This window comes from Crocodylus siamensis, chromosome 11 (assembly GCF_052110815.1).
Source record: "Crocodylus siamensis isolate JL-2025a chromosome 11, ASM5211081v1, whole genome shotgun sequence".
Taxonomy (NCBI): domain Eukaryota; kingdom Metazoa; phylum Chordata; order Crocodylia; family Crocodylidae; genus Crocodylus; species Crocodylus siamensis.
In genome coordinates this window covers 28,688,480-28,710,894 of record NC_143405.1, presented here as the reverse complement: position 1 = coordinate 28,710,894, position 22,415 = coordinate 28,688,480, and the positions used below count along the sequence as shown (strand labels likewise).

Here is a 22,415-nt window from a genome sequence, read left to right as displayed (position 1 = left end):
TTCAAGGAAGCAGCCTAATGTTGAGGATTAAACAGGTTAAATTAAATTTGCTACATGTGAATACACTGACTTAACTTGTCAGGTCAATTATAGTCTACTCTACAACATAACCAGAGCTTTATTTCTTTTCTGTAGTAGTCACTTCAGAAAGAATGAAAAAAAAATTAACTTACTGTTACAGTGGTATGCTGTACTTCATTGCATCTTTGTGGCAGAATGGGGATTATTGAAGAAGGAATGAAGATGCCATCCAAAGTATGAATGATTCCATTAGATGCCACAATGTTCTTCATATTTAAGGGAATTCCAGAATCAGTCAACAGAATTCTTCCCTGTTACAGAAAAACAAAAATTCTAAGTTATACTCTCTCTTATTGGGAGATTCTGGGCTCATCTACACATGAAATTAACCCATCTAAATAAACTCTTGTGCAGTTTGCACAGTAGTTTATTGTTCCTGGGCACAGCATTTAAATGTGCACCTGGGACTGCAACACATTGAGCCAGGGCAGCACATCCCTGGCTGGGAGGGTCCCCAGGGAGTCAGCCTGCCAGCCCAGGGCTGTTCTGGCTTAAGATGCTGCCAAGGGGCTGGCAGAGACATGAGGCAAGCCAGCAGACAGCCTCACACTATAGCAACCTCATGCCCTAGCTGGCCCTGGTCACCGTCTACACATGCATTGCGGAAGAGTAAATAGCTCCACCATAGGATAGTACAGGTACTGAGTAGCACTTACGTATGGCGGAGTTAGTTATTTTACTCTGGACTAATAGCTTCACACATGGAGATGGAGATCCACTGTGGAGCTAAATAGGGAACTTCACAGAAAGCTTCTCATGTCAATGCGCCTACTGACTAAAACATAACAAATTTCTAGAGCTAAAGTGGGATATAGACACTTTGTTCAGTCTCAAATAATAATGACATAATACCCATCATTCTTAATGAGAGTCATGCATAGGACATAAGAAGAAAATACACTTTACAGCTTTAAATAAATCTAATTTGTTATGCACAGGGAGTAGCAGAGATGGTTGCAAGTCACCATATGATACTTACATCTGTGCTAATATTGATGGTCACTATCTGGTTTGCCATGGTTATAATATGTGGCATCATCAACAGCTTCTCCACAGTCACCTGACATTGTTTTACATACATAGGAAGATATATATTATATATATTTGCAATACATTATGTGTATATATGACAACGCTATGAAAGAGAGATTAATCTAAGGAGAGGATAGGGTTGAATACATTTCAGAATAGCTGCAAAACTCCCTCCATAAACTATTTTTATATAGTTGACTTTAAATAACTAAACTTTATCAAATGTCTGGAAAATACATATATGGCTGAAAGAGAAGTCCAGGGCACTGTGTCAATCACATGCAATATTTGAAATAGAAATCGTATTAATGGTCTCCTCTTTACTTTTTCTTTTTGTAAATTTGATACTGTAGCATAATTTATTTTCCATAATGAATACAGTTGATAGCATGTTCAAAAACTCAGACTAGCTAAGTCTGAGAACATCCAGAGCATGTTTGTAAAACATAAAAATAAAGTGCTAAAACTACTGGTTCATATGCTCATCGCCTATTACAAAGCATACTGGAAAATTACTGTAGTTTGCTTGGTTTCCCCTGCATCCATCTAGTAACTTTTTTTTTTTTTTTTTTTTTAGTAATAAAAGGAGTGTGATGGAGTTGGGAAACCCTGCACAGCAGTAGTAGAAAGGAACACTAGTGAAGCCCAGGTCTCTTTAAGACTTTGATATCAGAGCATTTACTGCTCTGTCCCTTATATTATAAAAGCTGTGAATTAGGGAAAGGGTTTCAGGACATGCTGGATAGCTGAAGTGAGGAAAGAAGTGGTCTAGGGAATGTCTAGGGAATGTTGCAGTGCCGTGGAGAAGTGAGACTGGCGGGGACTACATTTACACTGGTTCAGGAGTCTGGAACTGGACTTTATGGGGCAAGATGGATCTGGGTCTCCACGACTATAACCTCACTCAGTGCTAGAGAGACAGCAAATATTGTAAGAAGCAGAATGAGTTATTTGTAGGGCTGTGAGAAGCTTCAGTCCATGATCTGATTTGCTGGAGATTTGGCTCGATTTGGTGACCTAATCTCCAAATCCAAATCAAATCAGAGGACCCTTTCATCTCTTCCAATTGATCTGGAACACTCTCAATCAATTCGGACAGATCTGGCAATTCGGACATAGATACAGCTTCAAAAGTTTTTTCTACATACCTCTAGGTAGCAGGGGCTCTGAATGCTGCAGTGCTGGGGCAGATGCAGTGTCCCAGAGAAGCACGAGGGACTCCCTAGCACACTCAGCAGCAGACCCAGAAGCACTTCCGGTCCACTTCCTGGTCCACTGGGGAGTGCACGGGGGGGTCCCCCCATGCCTCCCCGACTTGGCAACTGGTGCCTCCTGGGACTGGAAGGAGCATCCAGGGTCCCCCTGTGGCTGATCACTGAGCTGGGATGGCACAGGGGGGTCCCAGCACACTTCCCGGCAGGCCCAGAAGTGGACCAGAAGTACTTCTGGTCCACCTCCAGGTTCACTGCCGAGCAAGCTGGAGAGCCCTCCGTGCTCCTGTGGGACGCTCCATCTGCCTCAGCACCGCAGTGATTATGAGCCGCACTGGTACCTCAAGATATGTAGAAAAAACTTTTATAGCTGTGCCTGTGCCCGAGTCACTGATTCGCGAAATCAGCATCGAATCTTCAGATTCGGATTCGGCCAAATTGAATCACGGACAGTGATCCAAAGTAACAGATTGAATCACTGACCGCAATTCGAGCCAAATCCGAATTGAATAGGGCCCATTTTGCACAGCACTAATTATTTGGTTTGCATACTTGGTGCTGGTTGTTGCAGAGAAATCTCAACTTTGTACAAGTTGTACAAGTCTATTAACTTCAACACAGCTAACACCAGGAGTAAAATTTGACACACTCTATTGAATAAATCAAAAGAGACAAACATACAGCTCCTGTTTAATGTTGCCCTTCTTACATAATAAATTGCAATAGTAAGCATTGGTAAATCCTAAATAATGTGTTATTAAAAAAGGCAAAAGACCATTTGTCTGTAACAGATTTTGTGAGGCAATATATTTAAAGATAATGTGACAATGAGAAAGACTGCACCTTAAAACTGAGATTTCATAGTATAGTATAGCATACTCATGTATACTGCAACATTCCCTAGACCACTTCCTTCCTCAGTTCTCTGGAATCATCATGCTTGTCCCTCATAATTTCATAGTTTCATAGCTTCTAGGGTCGGAAGGGACCTGAGTAGATCATCTAGTCCGACCCCCTGCCATAGCAGTAAAGAGTACAGGGGTCAAATGACCCCAGCAAGATGTACATCCAGCCTCCTCTTAAAGACCCCCAGGGTAGGAGCCAGCACCACTTCTCTTGGAAGTTGGTTCCAGATCCTAGCTGCCCTGACCATGAAGTTGTGCCTCCTGATATCTAGCCTAAATCTACCCTCTGCCAGCTTGTGACCGTTATTCCTGGTCACTCCCAACAATGCTCAGGGGAACAGGGACTTCCCCAATGCCTGCTGATCCCCCCTGACGAGTTTGTAACAGGCCACTAGATCCCCCCTCAGCCTTCTCTTGTGGAGACTGAACAGGTTCAGGTCCCGTAGCCTCTCCTCGTAGGGCCTGCCCTGCTGCCCCCTGATCATGCGAGTGACCCTCCTCTGGACCCTCTCCATGCTGTCCACATCCCTCTTGAAGTGCGGCGCCCAGAACTGGACGCAGTACTCCAACTGTGGCCTGACCAGTGCCGCAGAGAGGGGGAGGATCACCTCCTTGGACCTGCCTGAGATGCATCTGTGGATGCATGACAAGGTACGGTTGGCCTTCCTGACTGCATCCCCACACTGCTGGCCCATGTTCATCTTGGAGTCAATGACAACTCCAAGATCCTTTTCTGCCTCAGTACTGACAAGAAGGGAGTTCCCCAACCTGTAGGTATGGTGCCGGTTGTTCCTCCCCAGGTGCATCACTTTGCACTTGTCAGTGTTGAATCCCATCCTATTCTCATCCGCCCACCCTTGTAACCTGTCTAGGTCCGATTGCATACTCATGTATACTGCTTTTTAAGCAGTATGCATAACAGCAGTCCCTATGTAAGTGGGAGTACTTCCATGATAAATGTTTGACTAAATCAGTACATAGAACATATATTTCTCTCTTCCCTTGCCCAAGAATTAGAGACAGATATAGCCATGGATTGTATCTAAAGCCAGAAGAATTGTAGACAAGTTGCTGATTACTTAGATGCTGGTCAAAAGGACTCCAATGAACTAGAAACAGATATCTTACCGCTGCCACAGTGTAGATGTGGTGTTTTACAAGCTCTTGAAGCTTGTTTATCCCCTAAAGAAGGAAACAGATGTAATAATTAAATGCTCTCTCTCAACATTTAGCAATAATAAGAGGCAACTAAAATAAAGTATTCTGATAATCATGCAATTTAAAGCAAGTGCATGTGTGTTTGTTTCTTTGGTTGGTTGTTTTTTTGGTTGGTTTTTAACAATAACTTTATTGGAAAGATCATGACAAATCTGAATTTAGCAAAATAGCTAAATTTCTGATTTAACTGTCATTGTCACATCAACATGCAAGGCAAAGCTTTCTTCTAAAATATTATAGGAAATGGGAAGAAGTGACTCAACTATGGGAAGAGCAATTTTGTGCTCAAGTAAGTTCATCAAGTACACTTGAATCATAGATAAAATTCTGAGTTGGCCAAAAAGTGCACCAGTACCATTTTGACTTACTAACTAGACATATATTCCCCATCTTTTAATGTTGATAAGACTCTCTTTCAAAATATAAAGCAACATAACTAATTAAAGACTTCTCCAAACACTTGAAATCTCACCTCTGTAAAGAGATAAATAAGCCGCCCATCTCTTAACTTATCCACTCCTTCATTGCTTGGTACAAACACAGTAAAGGGTCCTGGTCCATCCAGTATTGAAGGCAGGCCACAGTTCTGCAGATATTGAAAACCAGTGTAACATAATATTTCAGATTAAAACTAAGAGAAGTTAGTGGAAGAGAGACATCTGAGAAAGGAAGAAGAGAAGCCATCCAATCCACTAGAGACTACTGATATGCACATTTATATGGAAGGGCCTTAGACACCAAGTGCTCCTATACACATGCAGGGAGGCTGCTCTGATGCACTGTAATTCCAGCACACTGGAGCAGACTCAGTTTATCAAGTCTGCTGGAGCATGGTACTGTGCTCCAGCAGACTCCAGCGTTGCATGTATCAGTGTCCCTGTGCTGAAAAATGGTGGTGGGGCACTTTAAACTAAAACTCATTGGGCCAGCTTTAGTTCAAATCACCCTGATGCCATTTTTCAGTGTAGGGACACTGATACATGTGACAGTCTGAGCACTTTTAATTAGTACGGCTCTTGGATTAATTAAAGCACCGTTCTTCCCCCACCTCCCTGCCTTCCAGAGCATGTCTATAAATGCCCCAAGATGAGAGTCAGAAGCTAATACACAGATAGGAAGGTACCTTAAGAATGCAACAGTGCCAGAGAAGATACTATTATACAGTGGTTGCTACAATCTTAATAGTTTTTTCTATAAGTAATCAGTACTTCACTAGGTCTTTCTTAATGCAAGTTTTAGATGCACAGGAATACATATGCAATAACTAGCTGTACCTTTATATGGCAAGAAATAGAAGATATACCAAAACACATATTCTTAAGATACATTTACTAACTTTGCAAACTTGAAAAGTAACTTGATGGGATGTTTGTCTGCAAACAGAAATGTTGGAGGGTGGAAAACTGAGTTACAAAACATGGGGATTGGACAGCTCAGGGGAGCAACCCAAAACAGCACAATCTTTCCCTGTCAGTCATCAATGCAAACCTGACTCAGAGGAATGGCTGCAATGGTTTACCACATAAAGACAGTTCAGGTACAGTTTTTTTTATATGCCACTAATTGGTATTTCCAATGGACAGATCAAGGGCTGCTCATAGATAGATCAAAGTCATTACTGGCAGTCCCAGGACAGGTGCCAAGGCTTATAAAATATAAACTCTCTTCTTTCATCTGGAGATGGATTGCTTTAGTCAGGTGTAAGGCAGGGAGAGGCTTGTACTGCAGTTGCCTGTGTTAACTCTGGAGATATATATAGATATATAGATATATATATTGTCCAAAAAGTTCAAACTAGCACCTTCTGCTTGCACTACACTTTCTTATAAAATAAATACAAGAAAAGTAGTATCATTGTAAAAATGTGTCAGTTAAAGAAAATCAAGTTACTGATACTGTTTTTAATGGTTTTTTAAATGTGAAACACTATTCTGACTGGGATAGTAGTAATGTAGCAATCATTCAGTGTAATCCATGCTGAACCACCCTAGAAGAGACGGACACATGATCACCTCTAGGATAGTTTCAAATCGACTGAAGATCTCCATTGAAGCAAGAATCTCACCAATGGTTTTCTGCAAGAAGAGCCAAAAGTGGAAAGGGGTAAGCATAGCCTGGAATTCAAAACATGAACTTGCATACCCCCTATTTTGGAGAAGGTTGCAGAGAAATCATAGAATATTATAGTTTTTTAGTGTACTTAGAAATTCTGGGTAACCTAGCCTAGGTACTTTAGGCCGCAGATTCATTCCTACACGTGCACAACACCAATTTGCATATGTGGCATAGACTTGTAACTTCTGCTGATTTCAATGCATGATTTCTGCCTTCTGCAGATTAAGTTAAGTAGGAATTATGAGTTCTCATTAGCTGAGGGAGGGGAATCAGTCCAAATGCTTTTTCCAGCTAATCTGAAAATCCACTTGTTCTTGGATATAGGTAGTGAAGTGATGTCCACAGGAATCTTTTTACAGTGCTTTAACATAATCTTTCTCTGTGCATCAAAAGATACCCCAGTACTCAGACATCATGATCTGCATGCACACTGCAGGGAAAACTAGTGCCATCAGTTCTTGTAAAAACAGCAGGGTAGACATTTTTGCTTTGTTAGAGTTCTGTAGATTGTGTGGGCCTGCATATGTGTGTGTAAAAGCTCCTTTTGCCATCTGAAAGTTAGACTCCATTGCACTGCTAGTATCACAAGAGAAAGGGAGTGTCCAAATGTGCATGGATATAGAAAAGCAATTGCAAGCAATGCTTTCTGTCTTGCCATCTCAGCTGGAAAAAGTCTCTCTCCAGGGGCTCTGTCATATAAACGATGGCATCACTTGCTAAAGTTGCTGCTTGGCCCAGTTCCAGTAAAGTATTACTAATATTGTAGGATTGTAATAGTAACCACCAGAATTATTACAGTCCAGCTCCTGATGGGGTTATTCTTCCACAAAGGTGTGTTCTGGTAGAGCTCTTGCTTTCCTACACTTGGTATGAGGAAGAAAAAAGCCTTATCTCTTGTCCTGCACCAGATGCTGCAGTGTCTGGTGCCAGAATTTTATTCAAGCACCTGGTAAATGCATGTCCTGAGGAAAGGATTCAGGGCCAGAGCTGAGATGAAGCTAACTGCAAGCTAGCAGCAATGACAGCTTGAAACACAGAACTAATATGCTTTTATCTTTCCATCTTAGAATCTATAACATCTGTTATCTGAATACCTGAACATGAAGACCTTATATTATATCAGTATACATAAAACCTATGCCTCATTGATTTAAGAAGACTGAAATCTAGAACTAAACTTGTTAAATAGAATATCATCATATCCCATACAACTGGAAGTAAAAAAAAATTAATGTACCTGTGGGTTCCCAAGGTTTATAAATGTAGGCTTTTTCCTTAAAGTGTTAACTATATGCATAATGCCATTGGCAGCTGGTAAATTCCATTGGATAAAAGTATACAATTCACCTGGAACATCTTGATACCTGAAGCTATTTCTGTAGCTCTGAGATAATGATACAAGATGATTTGGTTATGAAAAATACATTGAAGTTTTCTTAGCATCTCTTTGCAAAACATCTACCATCATAAAAACACCAATATGATGAGGTCATTCGGTGTTACTATGGAAAAGGTAAATACATGAGCAGGTTCAAGGTCTGATAGCTAGGGGGTCTATCTAAATGGCAGGGGGGGAGGGGGTAGCAAGGACCTACCAATTTTCATTGCATTAATTGTTACATAAAGTTCTAATTCCACGGTCATTTTGTGGTGGCCCCACCCCTCAGTGCTGATTGGCAGATAGGCCCTGTCCCTTGGTGCTGACTGGAAGAGAGACCCCGGCAGGGGCAGGAGGGACAAGGGGATAGTCACCATCTTGCCTGCTGCTGTTTGTGCCACCCTACCAGACGGTGCCTTCCCCTCCTGGCAGCAAGGGCCACTGGCTCCCACTGGGAAGCCAGCATTTTATTTTTATTAAAGTTTTGTGTTGATTTCATAGATTTTGCATACAATCTTGGATTTCACTGTTTCTGTGAAATCCATGAAACAGCGAATTAAATAGGTCCCTACTGATAGCTGGATCCAAATTTTACTCCTATCTGAGGGATGTTTAGACCCTGGGGTCTGGTTAAGTCCATCTTGGATGTGAGACCAATTGCCATGAAGTTCAAATCTAGAACTAGACTTGCTCAAAACTGGAACCACAGTTCTGGCCTGGGCCTCACTCTGGATCATACAAGGTCAGAATTCAGCATGGTGCCACCTAGAACTATCAAACACGAGGAGGGACTCCGTGGCTGCAAACAGATGTTACAGTTGTCCTGGAATACACCATTTCATCCCAGGACAAAGTCCAATTATTCAGATGTACATGTCTATTGTCCCAGGGTCCTAAAAAGGTTTGCAGGATAAGAAATACTAACAGTTTATCCCAAGGCATAGTAAAGCACAGCTGAACAGTTATCCTGGGATTGAATAATTTTATCATTGACCGAAAAGTGGCAGTACACATATTGCTTTCTAAACCCTGATTAGAAGGTGATATGTGTACATGTCAATCCCAGACTATTTCTGTTCTGGGACAAACAGGCACAACTAGTCTAAGGACAAACACAATGTCTTTTCCTAGCCTGTATCTGCTTATTTCTTTGTAGGCTTGAAGGAAGCAGAATTTAGGATTAAACCTGCTGTACAAGATTTAGCTATCACCTGCATCAGATCCTGATGACAGGGAAAGGCTGTTGTAGCATGACCAACAATTTGGTCTCATATTAAAAAATACTACTGTTGATGTACATTTTTCTGCACTGAATACCCCACAGCTTATGAACAATCTCCTCCTTTATGTTTTCTTTGCAATCCCTAAGGTCAGTTGACAGCAACCTCTTGTAAATCCCATCTGTGCACCAAATTAGTTTGGTAAAAATACTCAGGAAGTCCTTCTTGGTAGAAGCTCCTTGGCTCTCTCCCCTTTGAGGCATGTCAGAGCCCAAGGACGTCTACCAAAATCACTGGAAGACTTTATTTGCGCAGGCATTTAGCAGATAAGGTTAAGTTTTGTTGTACTATTTGTGGAGTTGTTTTATTACTGGTACTTATTTTAATATTTAATCTGTTTTAATAATTTATTTGTTTAAGTGCTCAGAGCCTTTTGGGGGTGGGAAGTGGGGGCAGATGAGGTAAATAAAGTAATAAATAGTTAAAATAAATAAGATGAAACTTAATATTCCAAAATTATTCATAAATGTGAAATCTAAAACCAAACAGGCATAGCTCAAATCTGCTGTGCTTTTAATTTTTGTTTGAGTTTTTAATAATTCCTCCCAGCTCTGAACACCAGTTCACATCACTACAAACTCTGATACAGCTAAGAAAGGTGAAGGGCAGACTTCCCAGATTAAAAGACTCCTGAGTAAACAAAAAATATATCATTGAAAAGCACAGCTCAAATTTTACTACCCCTAATACTGCTTTGTCATTCTGATAAATGCAGAGGGCCAGTATCACAAGTGGGAACTCAAGACTAAGAATGGGAAACTCTGAGGGGAAACACTGATGTTCCTTGGCCAGCTGTCATGGTTCATATAAGGCAACAGTACAGAATGAAGAGAGGACAATGGATAACAGGAAACATAAGCCAAAAAATATATATATATCCCAAAGCAGGATTATTAAAACTGGTGAACTATGACTGACAAAATAAGGGGTTGGGGGATAAACACTGGAAGAGCAAAAGTTTCATAGTTTTATAGTTAGTAGGGTCGGAAGGGACCTGAGCAGATCATCAAGTCCGACCCCCTGCCATGACAGGAAAGAGTACTGGGGTCAAACAACCCCAGCAAGGTGTTTATCTAACCTCCTCTTAAAAGACCCCAGGGTAGAAGCCTGCATCACTTCTCTTGGAAGTTGGTTACAGACCCTAGCCGCCCTGACCGTGAAGTAGCGCCTCCTGATGTCTAATCTGAAGGTAACCTCTGCCAGCTTGTCACCGTTTTTTCTAGTCACTCTTGGTAGTGCTCGGGGGAACAGGGACTCCCCCAATGCCTGCTGGTCCCCCTGACTAGTTTATAACAGGCCACAAGATCCCCCCTCAGCCTTCTCTTGTGGAGGCTGAACAGGTTCAGGTCCCGTAGCCTCTCCTCATAGGGCCTGCCCTGCTGTCCCCTGATCATGCAAGTGGCCCTCCTCTGGACCCTCTCCATGTTGTCCACATCCCTCTTGAAGCACAGTGCCCAGAACTGGACGCAGTACTCCAGCTGCAGCGTGACCAGTGTCGCACCGAGGGGGAGGATCACCTCCTTGGCTCTGCTTGTGATGCATCTGTGGATGCATGACATGGTGCGGTTGGCCTTTCTGACTGCATCCCCACACTGCCGGCCCATGTTCATCAATGATGACTCCAAGATCTTTTTCTGCCTCTGCACTGACAAGAAGGGAGTTCTCCAGCCTGTAGGTATGGTGCTGGTTCTTCCTCCCGAGGTGCAGCACCTTGCACTTGTCAGTGTTGAATCCCATCCTATTCTCATCTGCCCACCCCTTGTAATCTGTCTAGGTCCGACTGCAGCCTATTCCTCCCTTCTAGCGTGCCCGCTTCCCCCTACATCTTAGTGTCATCAGCAGATTTGAACAGGGTGCTTTTTACCCCCTTGTCCAAGTTACTGATGAAGATGTTGAACAGTGCGGGCCCGAGGACCGAGCCCTGTGGAACCCCGCTGCCCACATCCCTCCAGGTCGAAAATGACCCGTCCACTTCCACCCTCTGGGTGCAGCCCTCCAGCCAGTTGGCGACCCATTTGACTGTGTGGGTGTCGACACCACAGTCCCCCAGTTTTTTAATGAGAACGGGGTGAGAGACAGTGTCAAAGGCCTTCCAAAAGTCCAGAAAGACTACGTCCACTGCTACCCCTGCATCTAAGGATTTGGTGACCTGGTCGTAGAAGGCCACTAGGTTGGTCTGACAGGACCTGCCTCGAATGAACCCATGTTGGTTGCCCCTAAGCATAATCTCCCCTGCTGGCCCCTCATGGACATGTGCCAGGATAATTCTCTCAAAAAGCTTACCCAGGATCAAAGTAAGACTAACTGGCCTATAGTTTCCTGGGTCCTCTGTCCTCCCTTTTTGGAAGATAGGAACCACATTGGCCCTCTTCCAGTCCTCTGGCACCACACCAAGACTCATATTAGAAAAGGTTTTAACGCCAACTTTGTGCCTCCCTGACTTGAGGGTGTATTTGGAGTCGAAGCAACCCCTAGCTCCAATCAAAGTGGCCCCAGAGGCTTCAGACTTATATTAGATACTGATCCACAGGGCACTCGGGAAAGGAGACTTTCTGCCTTTACTAGCACAGACACACACAGTCTATGTTGTTGATGGGTTCTATTAAGTATACATACGATAAAGTCATTCACTATTATGGCTAGGGGGCTCTTCCTTCTGCCTCATGTGCCTTGCCAGCAGTGTACAAATGCTGATAAAGGCAATGGGAGTTACTCCATAGAAAATAGCAGCTGGGGCTTGAGGTCCTACATTGCCTTTCTTGCAGACCCTATGAAGAGGCTTATATAAAGACAGGAGAGGAGTAGTCAGGACAGTTCTAGATTGTACAACTCATAGGCAACTGTTAGTTAGAGAAGCCTCTGGGGCCACTTCGATTGGAGCTAGGGGTAGCTTTAACTCCTCAAGTTAGGGAGGCACAAAGTTGGCTTTAAAACCTTTTCTAATATGAGTCTTCAGTATGGTACCTTTTGAGAGACACTACGGAATCTGTCTTAGGCATATTGTCAAGATTTGCTCTGGAAATCTGTAGTGCAGTGGAAACAGATATGTTCTAGTCTCCCTCTACTGTTTGCAGCACTAGTGAGAACTTACTTTAAATAAAGTACTTACTCCTAGGCATCTCAATACAATAGAGACTGAAGGACTTCTGAGGAAAGCAAAGAAAACGATTTGAAGGTTGGAGGGGTGCTGCACAACAACAAACTTAAAGAACTTAATAACAAATTTGTTTGATTAATATTCAATTTTGTTTTAATAATTAAGATTATTAGATAACCAATACCATATGGTGTTTGCCATTATAGGAGCTGGGATAAGCAGCTGGCAGCTGCGGCCCCAGCTCTGATGAGCGGCTGCTTTAAGATTCAGGCCAGCAAAGCTGGAGCTAGCAGTTTGCTGCCTGTCTATTTGTATCTTTCAGAGATCGTGGGCCTTAAGGCCCCGCTAGTTAACTAATAGCCCCCACTGTGTAGGGCTAAAGTTTGAAAGATACAACTGATAATTATTTTTTTTTGGTGGGACAACTAAGGAAAAAAAGGGTAGGAGTGCAGTTTGCTGTCTGATGCCATGGAAGGAACATCTCCTGGTGGAGCGGCTGCTCCTGCAACAACTCAAAGGTGAGGGAGAGGTTTTTTAGATAGGAACGCAGCTACATGTATATATTTTTATAAAAAACAAGACACTATGGAGCACACCATGAAGTGTTGTGGAAAGGCAGATGGCAAGCCTTCAGGGAGTGGCAGAAGAGGGGGTAGAGGGAGATGTGTAAGTTCCCCCCCTCAAACTGAGAAACAGCCTCTTTCCTCCAGCTAGCAGGGATGAGACTTACAGAAGCAGCAAGGAGAGGGGAGCAGTGCCAGTGCCACTGCCTGTACCTGAGTCTGCATCCCCTCCAAGAGCACCAGCCATAACCCCCGCTGCCACCACCACCACCATGACCACAAGTACCAGCATGACAGTCTCCTCCACCCCCATTTCACTTCCCATGCTGAGCCTTCCAGTGCCAGAGGAAGAGCTGAAGCTGGATCTGAGTGCCACAGCAAGGGGAATTGGGGAAGGAGGAGACCTCTTGGTCTTGGGCATGACTCGAAACTGTACTCTGCTGGGGAAGGGTGGCTTGGTGGGGCTCCTAGTGGTGTGGGAGCCCCCCGGAAATGCCAGGCCAGTTACCTCCCCAGTGAAAGGTGAGGAGGGGCACCTTAACCCAAGCACCTGAGCCTGTTGGGGCGTAAGGCCTGGAGAGTGGGGGATGGGGCCCCAAGAGCAAGAAGGTCAAGTGAGATGAAGCCCCAAGAGCAGGGTCTGTAAGGTCCCAGTAAAAGGCTTTGGGTGCTTGAGGCCAAAGGTGGTCCGGAGGCTGAGGAGAGGCCCTGAGAGTGAGGGGCATGATTAGGGGCCTGAGGAAGGGGCATTATGTTCTGGTGTGGGGTCATGGCTAAACTAGGCCTACAATTGAGCAATTGCTCAGTCAACACACAGTGGGGTAGTGGGAGACGCCTGTGAGACTGCACCCAGGCTGACTGAAGAATGGAAAGCTAAACCTGAGGATCTCACAAAGTAGGGAGGGAGTGTGGCCCAAGGGGGCGGTATGCAAGAGGCTGGGTGAGAGCTGGTGGAGTGTTAGAGGCCCTGATGAGAGAGGGGTGGTATGAATTGGCCTGTAACATGGCAGTGAGAAAGAGACACAACTGTATGTCTAGTTGGGCCCAGCCTTGAGCCAGCAATTGAACAGTATGTCATCTGTGAGGCTTGGGATGCAGTATAGGGGTGGTTGGAACTGCATACAAAGGCCCAAGAGAACAGGGCATTCAAAGGGCACCCTCCTGCCTAAGTAAGACCATAATTATTTAACAACAAGGCATGGCAGGAGAGAAGGCAGATGGCATGCCCAGACAGGTGGGAGACCAGCACTGTAGCTGGTCGGGGAGTTCCCACTTTGCCACAATTGACAAAATATGATCTTCATATATAAGACTGGAGTGTTTAAGAGACAAGAAAGCAGTAAGAGTATGTTGAATTAATCTAGACACAAAAGGGACAAAGCAGAGAATTCTAAGAAAAGAATTTATTTTGAATATTGGTCTTGCAAAGTGCCATTATTTGAAAAGTTAGATGGATATAGTACAGCAGAATAAACTGCAAGCAGGGAATGATCAATTTTTCATTGACAAGTAAACAGGCTAGATGAGTTTGCAGGTTTTCTACATCTATGATTTAATTATTATAATATGGAAATATAAAGTTACTTGTTATAAATCAGAACAATGCTGTTCAACTGGTGAGCCACAGCCCACATACCCCAGTACCTGCCTTTCCCACTACCGCACAGCAGGGGAGGGCCTGAGGGGACATGCACCACATGCCACAACCTGGGGGGAGTGGGAACTGCCTGGGGGGACAGGGGGCTGTGGAGACCTGCATGCTGCTGGTGCTGCCAGGGGCTAGGGAGCCATATACTGCCAGTGCTGCTGGGGCAGGGGGGAAGAGGGGCATGGGAGGTACCTGTGGAACCCATATGGTGGGGCAGCATGTGACACATGTAGTGTACAGCTAAGGGGTTTCACACTGGTGTTGCATGTGGCCCCTGGGCCTGCTGAATTTGGATAGGCCTGACTTTGTTGATTCAAGAGAGAGGTTTCCTGGTATGAAGGTAGGTCAGCAGTACAGCTTTAACATTTGGTCTAGTACCATGTGAAGCAGCAATCCAGTACGTAGTATAATACTATAAAGTCTTTACCTGGTCATTAAATGTCAGTTGATGCCCAGACAATGTCCACATTGTTTTGGTTTTGATCATATCTTCCAACAAATGCTGACCAGGAATTATGTGCATCTTGCATAAATTTTCTGCAATGGTATCCTTCATGCCATTAAAAAGAAAGAAAGAAATGATAAGTTTACAAAGATGTTTTAAAAAATATTAGTTAAATGTCTCCTATCTAGCACACAGAAAGAAATACTTTACATGTGAGCTTGATCATTTCTGATAAAAAAGCTACGGCTTTTTTTTCTGTTGTATTGAATTAGAAATCTTTGATAGTGCCCAGGAGAGTATTGTCACCATTTTTTTAAAGTCAGATATTACCATTATAATAGTATAATAGTAATCTTAGCTGGATCTCCTATATAATGCAGCCCAAGAGATGCTACCACGTGGCTTGTGCACTGAGCCTACTACTTCAAACAAAAATTTTACACATGTATGTGAAATAAATACACTTACACACATAGCAAGGATGGCCTAGCTAAAAATAGAGCAGATTTGATTAATCGAGTCTGCTGCAGCAGGCTAATTAGTGCACTCCAGCCAGCCTCCATGTCTCATGTATCAGCATCCCTGCACTTCAAAATGACAGCAGTGATGCTTGAACTAAAGCTCATCAAATGAGTTTTAATTAAAGTGCCCCCACCACCATTTTGAAGTGCAGGGATGCTGATACACAAGACTGTGGGCATTCTAATTACAGCAGCTCTTGGAACCACTCTAATTAAAGTGCCCTCTTGGAGCACGTGTAAAAATGCCCTTTGTTTTTTTGTGTGTATGTTGGGTTTTTTGGCGGGGGGAAGGGGGAGAGTTAAATCATACAGTGGTGTTCAGCTATGTTTGTAGGAATTATATTATCACAGTCTCAGAAGTCAGCTTTGAAGTACTTTTAAAGGCATTTCCTCTTCATTTACAAGTAATCAGAGGAACCCAGCCCTGAAATGTAACAAAAGCAAGAAGAGGACTTGGTCTGCAATTTAAATACCAGTCAAATAATTTGTATAAGTAATCAAATAATCTGTATTAAGTAGCTCCTCTCTGATCATGTTTAGCAGAGTTTTCCACCCTGAGGATATGGCTTATAAGCTTTTAAATTTTTTTATGGTTAGCTTGGTTGCTCTTTGTGAAAATTGTTACAAATTAATACAATTTATTAAAACTATTTAAATGGTGATATTGGGAAGTTTTGCTTGGTCCCCATAGAACCCAAAACTGAGAACACATGACTCCTGAGCTCCCATCCTGTCTCTGATGCAAATTTCCTTTGAGCAAGTTACCACTTCAGATTCCCCATCACTAAATACTTATAAATACTAAGAAATGCACGCAAGATGTGAAATCTTGGTCCAGAAGTCAGCCAATCCATCATTTAATTAATTATTATTAAAGTATTGCTTATTGAATGCAAATATTGCTTATTAAATGCAATTATTAAATTAATGCTTATTACATTAAGTATTTATAAAATTAAGATTTGTGTTAGATTTCTTAAATCCTCATTGTCTCTCAGCAATAGTTAATGTCAATAGTTAGGGTTTATTCATATTTTTAAAAGTGGTTTTGAATAAGACAGAAAAAGTCTGAATGGGAGTAGCAGTACATCACTCCTTAGTGCTTTTTGAAAATTCCATCCTTAAAGAGTAAAAGCCCTAGAAAGTACTGAGAAGTATCAGTCTTAGAAGGAGTGGATTAGGGTTTACTGGGTGAGTCTACACATGTGCTTTAATGCACAGTAGCCTATTTTACTGCACATTAAAGTGCCATGCAAAAAATGTGTGATTATGCTAAAGCACAGTAAAATAGGCTACCATGCACTAAGTGTAACTTAAAAACCATGCACATTTGGTAGTATACATTAAGGCAGTCTAATGTGCATTTCTTCACCCCTCACATTGGAGGTACTACATTTAATGCACATTAGGAAAAGCACTTTAATGCACATATAGACTCACCCACTAAAGTATAAACAACCAGAGCTAACATTCAAAATCATATACAAAAATATTACAAAGTTTCTATAAATAAAGGGAAACAAGAGAGAAAGAGACTAGGATTTTCAAAACAATGCTGAGGATTTAGCATCTTTTTTTAAAATTAATCTCAACCAGACATTAAATGGTATATAAGAGCAATCTGCAATCATTCCTAAATGTTTTGCTTTCTAAAGTTTCTCTCTGAAAAGTCAGTTACTTTTTGAAGAATATAGCCCTCAAAAATAAGAAGAAATTCTAAGATTCAAGGTTACCAGAATGTGGCAAAACTTACATTGAAGTCAAATTTATCATTAAATGAATGAAGACTTGGCACAAAGACTGTGAAAGGTCCGTATTTTGTCAATATCAATGAACAACCTGAAGCTGTTAAAAAATAAAAGTAAAACCAGTTATATGAAATAAACAATAACTTAAGTGATTGTTTTTATTATTCCTTTTGTTAGTGGATATAATTCACCCTAGAGTTTTCACCCTGGAGTGAATAGCTAAAGCATATGTATGTGGACTGGATGGATCAGAAAGTTCACAGGAATATCACAGATATTACTTGATAATGGACGGTAGTCTTTTTAGGGTTTTATCCTAAGATAGCTGTAGGCTTCCTTTTGATGTTTACAACCCTTGGATGGAGGCCTAAGCTTGTAGAACAATTTCAACTGTAAGCTTGAATTTGCACACACTCAAACTGTCATCTCTGCACAAAAATGTTATAGTTAGTACAGATAAATAATATAGTCAGATTTTACTGAAGTAACTCTTTAAAGATCCAGTGGAAATAAAGACCACAAGAGTCAATGGAAGCTTTTCCATGGATAGCCATGGGCTTTGAAGCAGGATCTAAGTTACCAACACCTTGGTTACATAAATTGTTGCTCATAGAAGCATATTAAGCTCATAGTAAAATATCCAGGCTGAGCTAGTATGTTGGCTGTTTGATCACATAAAAAAAAGAAGATGGATCTCTGTTCAGTCCTTGTGGGTAGATTTATTTATAGCACTAAAACCTCCCTCATTATTTGTAGGATTGCTGGGAATCTGCAAATGAGTCATCATGACTGAAATATCCACAAAGTAGTCCCTGCCAGATAAGGCATGTTGGTGAGTTGTTGGTGAGAAGGGTGAAGCTTATAGTCAAGCCTAAGCTTCTTGTGTGGAGAGAGGATGTCAGTCACCAGGACTGTCACCTTTGATGAACACTAATAACTCTTGCATAATAATCTTCACTGTTCTTTTGTTAAATATCAGGTGTAGCTTGCTCAAGGCTGCAATATCTTGTCATACATTGTGAAAAAAATCTGAGGTAAATATATTATTTAAAGTATCCACTGGCATGCCTACTCCCATCTAATCTCCATCCCCCAAATAAAATCATAAGTCAGTTACCAAACATTTTGTTTGCACTGTTTAACTTCCTGAGAAACCTTCCTCGAGTATTCAGCTGAGAGATTTCACTCATGAGACTTTTGTAGCAGCTTCTCCCATCTCCAATCTCCCCTTCCTTGCAGACACAGCTAAACACCAGGATAAGAGTGAAAAAAATTGTTACAGAATAGTTTTAACATCATGTATTATAATCTGTATGTGACCCACTCATTGAGTCTAGATATTTTGATCATATTAAACTGGTGTTGTCTAAGCAGCACAAATCCATACATATTGGGTGAATCTACATGTGCATATTATTAATACAAAACAATAAACTCCAACACGTACCACACCAGAGTTTATTGCTCCTGGGCGCCATGTTTACATGTGTACCTGGGACCACAGCATGTTGAGGCAGGTCAGAGAAGCCTTGGTTTCAGGGGGTCCGGGGGTTTGACCTGCCAGCCCAGGGCTGCTCCAACCCTGGTCGATGTGCTGCGGACAGGCTGGATGGGGGCTTCAGCACAGGCTAGCCAGCAGGCAGCCCCCACACTGAAGTACACTCATGCCCCAGCCAGCCGGGTCAGCATCTACACATGCACTGCTGTGCATGAAAAAACTCCATAGATGGAAAGTATTTGAATTTACAGAAGAGTTTATTAGTGTAGAGTATTAGTTTCCTGCAGCCTAATAGGGCTGCATGTATAGATGCTGAGATGTTTACTGCAGAGCTAATTAGTCAACTCCGCAGCAAACATCTCTTGTAAACATGCCCATCATGGAGAGAAACAGAGTAACGTGAATCTGAAAGACTGAAGAGACCAGTCAAAATAAGTCCATCCGCTCCAAAAGATAAAGCTCTGGTGGTACAGTAGAACCCAGATTTTTGTGTAAACAGATGGTTTACTTTGCAGTGGGTGATCTAATCAAGAATGAGTGGAACAGCAGGTTGCTACAGCTTTTACTTCAAAGGCCACTGCTTCTCCACTCAGCTGAAGCACAGCAATGGTCCTGTACAGGTGACTGGAGAAGTATCACACTTTGAAATAAAAACTGCAGCAAACAATTGGAGCACCTCAGTGGTCCTATGCGGCTATCTGCTGTAGCTACATATGCCAGTTAGTTTGCAAGCCCTCATCTTTGCAGGCAGGTAGAGAAACTACTCCAGCAAAGAATCCAAGTTCTACTGTACCATCTTTTACATTAAGGGGTCTCCAAGTCACACGCTGGTCACAACGATGCTAGTATTTACCCTATGCAGATCACAAATGCCACCCCAAAATTTATAGGCAGCCAGGGCAAGTTACATAACTCTAGCATAAGGTGCTCCTAGAAAAGGCTTGACTATACTAGGATAGCTTCTTCTCCTATATCAGTGCAGTCACACTAACTGTAGCGACAGTGTCAGTGCCCATGTAGAGGGGGCTCAAGTATTTTTATACCTGTCATAAAATGCAGGCTGAAAATCTGGGTAATAAACAACTAGCCTTATTCTGCATTTGCTTCAGTTTCCAAGTACAATTCATTTACGCTAATCTAACCTTGAGACAAAAATGGGACAAACTGTCACATCTGGAAATTAAAGAGAAAAAAATTGAGGCTAAAACAGAAGCAGGGAGAATAATGTCTTAGAGCATAATCTATGGGATTCTCTGCCTGCAGGGAAGCACACAAGTACCTGCATGAAGAACAATACATCTAGCTAAATAATAATTCAGTAGTAATTATTAAAAAATTTAAACACTTGAGGTTATAGTGCAACCCAATATTGAGTACCACTCTAAGAAACTAATGATATGCCCCATAGCCCTAAACTTTGACTCATCCCAAACAGGAATTCCAGGTCTAGCAGTTCAAAAAGAGCATGGTTTAATGTATTAAGATAGGGGTTTTCAACTTTTTAACAAGTGTACCCCTTCTCTGTCAAAGTTTCAAACTTATATAACCCTTTATATTTTTTTCTTGTTTTTAATGTTACCAATTATGTGATATAAGGCAGGTTACACTAATTAACATTAAAAGAATAATAAATATATGAATTAAATGTATATATCATAGCCTGGCTGGTAAGTCTGTTGTGAGGGAAGGGGCATGGGGGGTGCAGATTGAGGCCCCTGTGGTGAGGGAGTGGGGCTAGGGCTGGGGCAGGTGCTGCACAGCTGAGGCAGGGCACAGGATGGAGCTGTGAATGGCTCACCTGGGGGTGCAGGGCGGGGATGGCTCCCACTGCTGCATGCAGCCCAGGAGGGCATGGGGGGAGGGCGTGTGCCCTGGATCTGCACATAGGGCGAGAGTGGGCTGCCACTGTGGGCTGAGGCCAGGGTGGCACTGAGCTATTCCTGGAGTAGGGGTTGGGCCAGGGCTGCACTCAGCAACATCTGGAGTACTGTGTTTTGGTCTTTCCACTACAGAAAGGATGTGGACAAATTGGAGAGAATCCAGCAGAGGGCATCAAAAATGTTAGAGCACTGGGACACATGACTTACAAGGAGAGGATGAGGGAAGTAGACTTATTTAGTCTGGAGAGGAGAAGACTGAGGGGGGGCTTAATAACATCCTTCAACTACCTGCAGATGGTTACAAGAGAATAGAACTAGACTATATTCAGTAGTGGCATATAACAGAACAAGGAGCAAGTCACAAGTTGTAGCAATACAAATTTAGGTTAGATATTAGGAAAACCTCTCTCACTAGGAGGGTAGTAAAGCCCTGGAAGAGGCTATGAAAATAACTTGTAGAATCTCCATCCTTAGCAGCTTTTCAGACCCAGGTAATCAAAGCCTTGACTGGTTTGACCTAGTTGGGGACGATCCTGTTTTGAGTAGGGGGTTGGACTAGATGACCTCTGTAGGTCCCTTTCAACCCTAATTTTCTTGTTCCTATAGTATGTTCTAGAGCAGCCAAGTGAGAAAGGAGAACCTCTTTCACCAAGTATATGTACCATAATTACATCTAGCCATAATTTCTCTGTTGTGGCCTAGGTAATACTAGCAGGAGGAGTCTCCTAATGTTGCCAGCAGTGCTAGTGATATGAGAAATGGAACCATATCTTCCCTTTCCTGCCCCCCAAAAAGCCATGACTACTTCTTACAGAGACTACATCACATTACTGCACACTATGATGTTTTGCACAAGCATTTTCCTTTGCTGTGCCCATGGGCGACTGGTGCCTCCTGAGGTTGGGGGGGGGGGGGGACTTTTCCCCCAGGCAGCCAGTCAGTGACCGGGGGGTGCGCATTCCCCTGCAGCTGATCACACCAGTGCACACCAAACCGGAAGCAGCATTACTTCTAAGCTGACTCTAAGAGTGAACACGGCCAGAGACACACCTGCCTGGCACCACCACTCCCCGGCCAGCACACTCCGGGGGGCACCAGCACTCCTACCTGCCCCCACCACCTGCTGCCTAAGTGGGGAATGATGGTTGTGAGGGGGTGCACCAGTGCTCTCAGGGGGTGCACATGCACCCTTATGTACCCGCTATGTGTCGCCACTGGCTGTGCCTTCTCCAGTGCCCAGGAGACCATTAGGTCAGACATTGTGGCCCAGGCAATCTGCCCCTTCTCTAGCACAGCTCTATCTGAAAATGAGGGGTGAATGAGTCCTAAGTGGTTGCTCAGAAGAGTACTATATTGAGAGTACTTATTTCTTCCCTAGGAATCATTTAAAGGCCAACTTAAGAGTGTTTGTCCACTGTGCTGAGAGCAGGATAATGAAATCCTCATTTGTTCTCTTCCTGTGAAGAATGCGGAAGATTCTTTCCTCAAATACAAATTGCAGGTTCTGTCTGAGACTCCTTCTGTGTGCATTGTGTCCCCATTTAATGTCTGGATCACTATAAGGTAACAGCCTACTACTGCTACAGATACTGAAAGATACTGCTTTTGTTAAGTGATAAGAGGACTGGGCTGGAGTGTTGCATAGCCTGGTTTCAAATCCCTTTCATGGCCTATGGCTACTTGCAGACATTAAAAAAACCCCAAACCCACATTTTACCAGAAGCAGCAGCACTGTAGTTTGATCCATCCCCACAGTGTCTGTATAGATTGGGCGCTTCAGCAGGGCTTTTTGGCA

General features: G+C 42.8%; 1 protein-coding gene across 1 annotated transcript in view; it reads right to left on the bottom strand.

Moving 5' to 3' along the window:
* STAB1 (stabilin 1) overlaps window positions 1-22,415 on the bottom strand; it is a 217,488-nt gene that overhangs the window by 170,816 nt on the left and 24,257 nt on the right. Inside the window, exons 10-18 of the mRNA XM_090022768.1 lie at window positions 18,360-18,487; window positions 17,248-17,339; window positions 14,956-15,078; window positions 7,800-7,946; window positions 6,460-6,522; window positions 4,920-5,033; window positions 4,358-4,411; window positions 1,061-1,141; window positions 174-332 (exon numbers count right to left, since the gene is read on the bottom strand). Of these exons, the coding sequence (XP_089878894.1) occupies window positions 174-332; window positions 1,061-1,141; window positions 4,358-4,411; window positions 4,920-5,033; window positions 6,460-6,522; window positions 7,800-7,946; window positions 14,956-15,078; window positions 17,248-17,339; window positions 18,360-18,487 (961 nt within the window). The remainder of the gene's footprint in view (window positions 1-173; window positions 333-1,060; window positions 1,142-4,357; window positions 4,412-4,919; window positions 5,034-6,459; window positions 6,523-7,799; window positions 7,947-14,955; window positions 15,079-17,247; window positions 17,340-18,359; window positions 18,488-22,415) is intronic.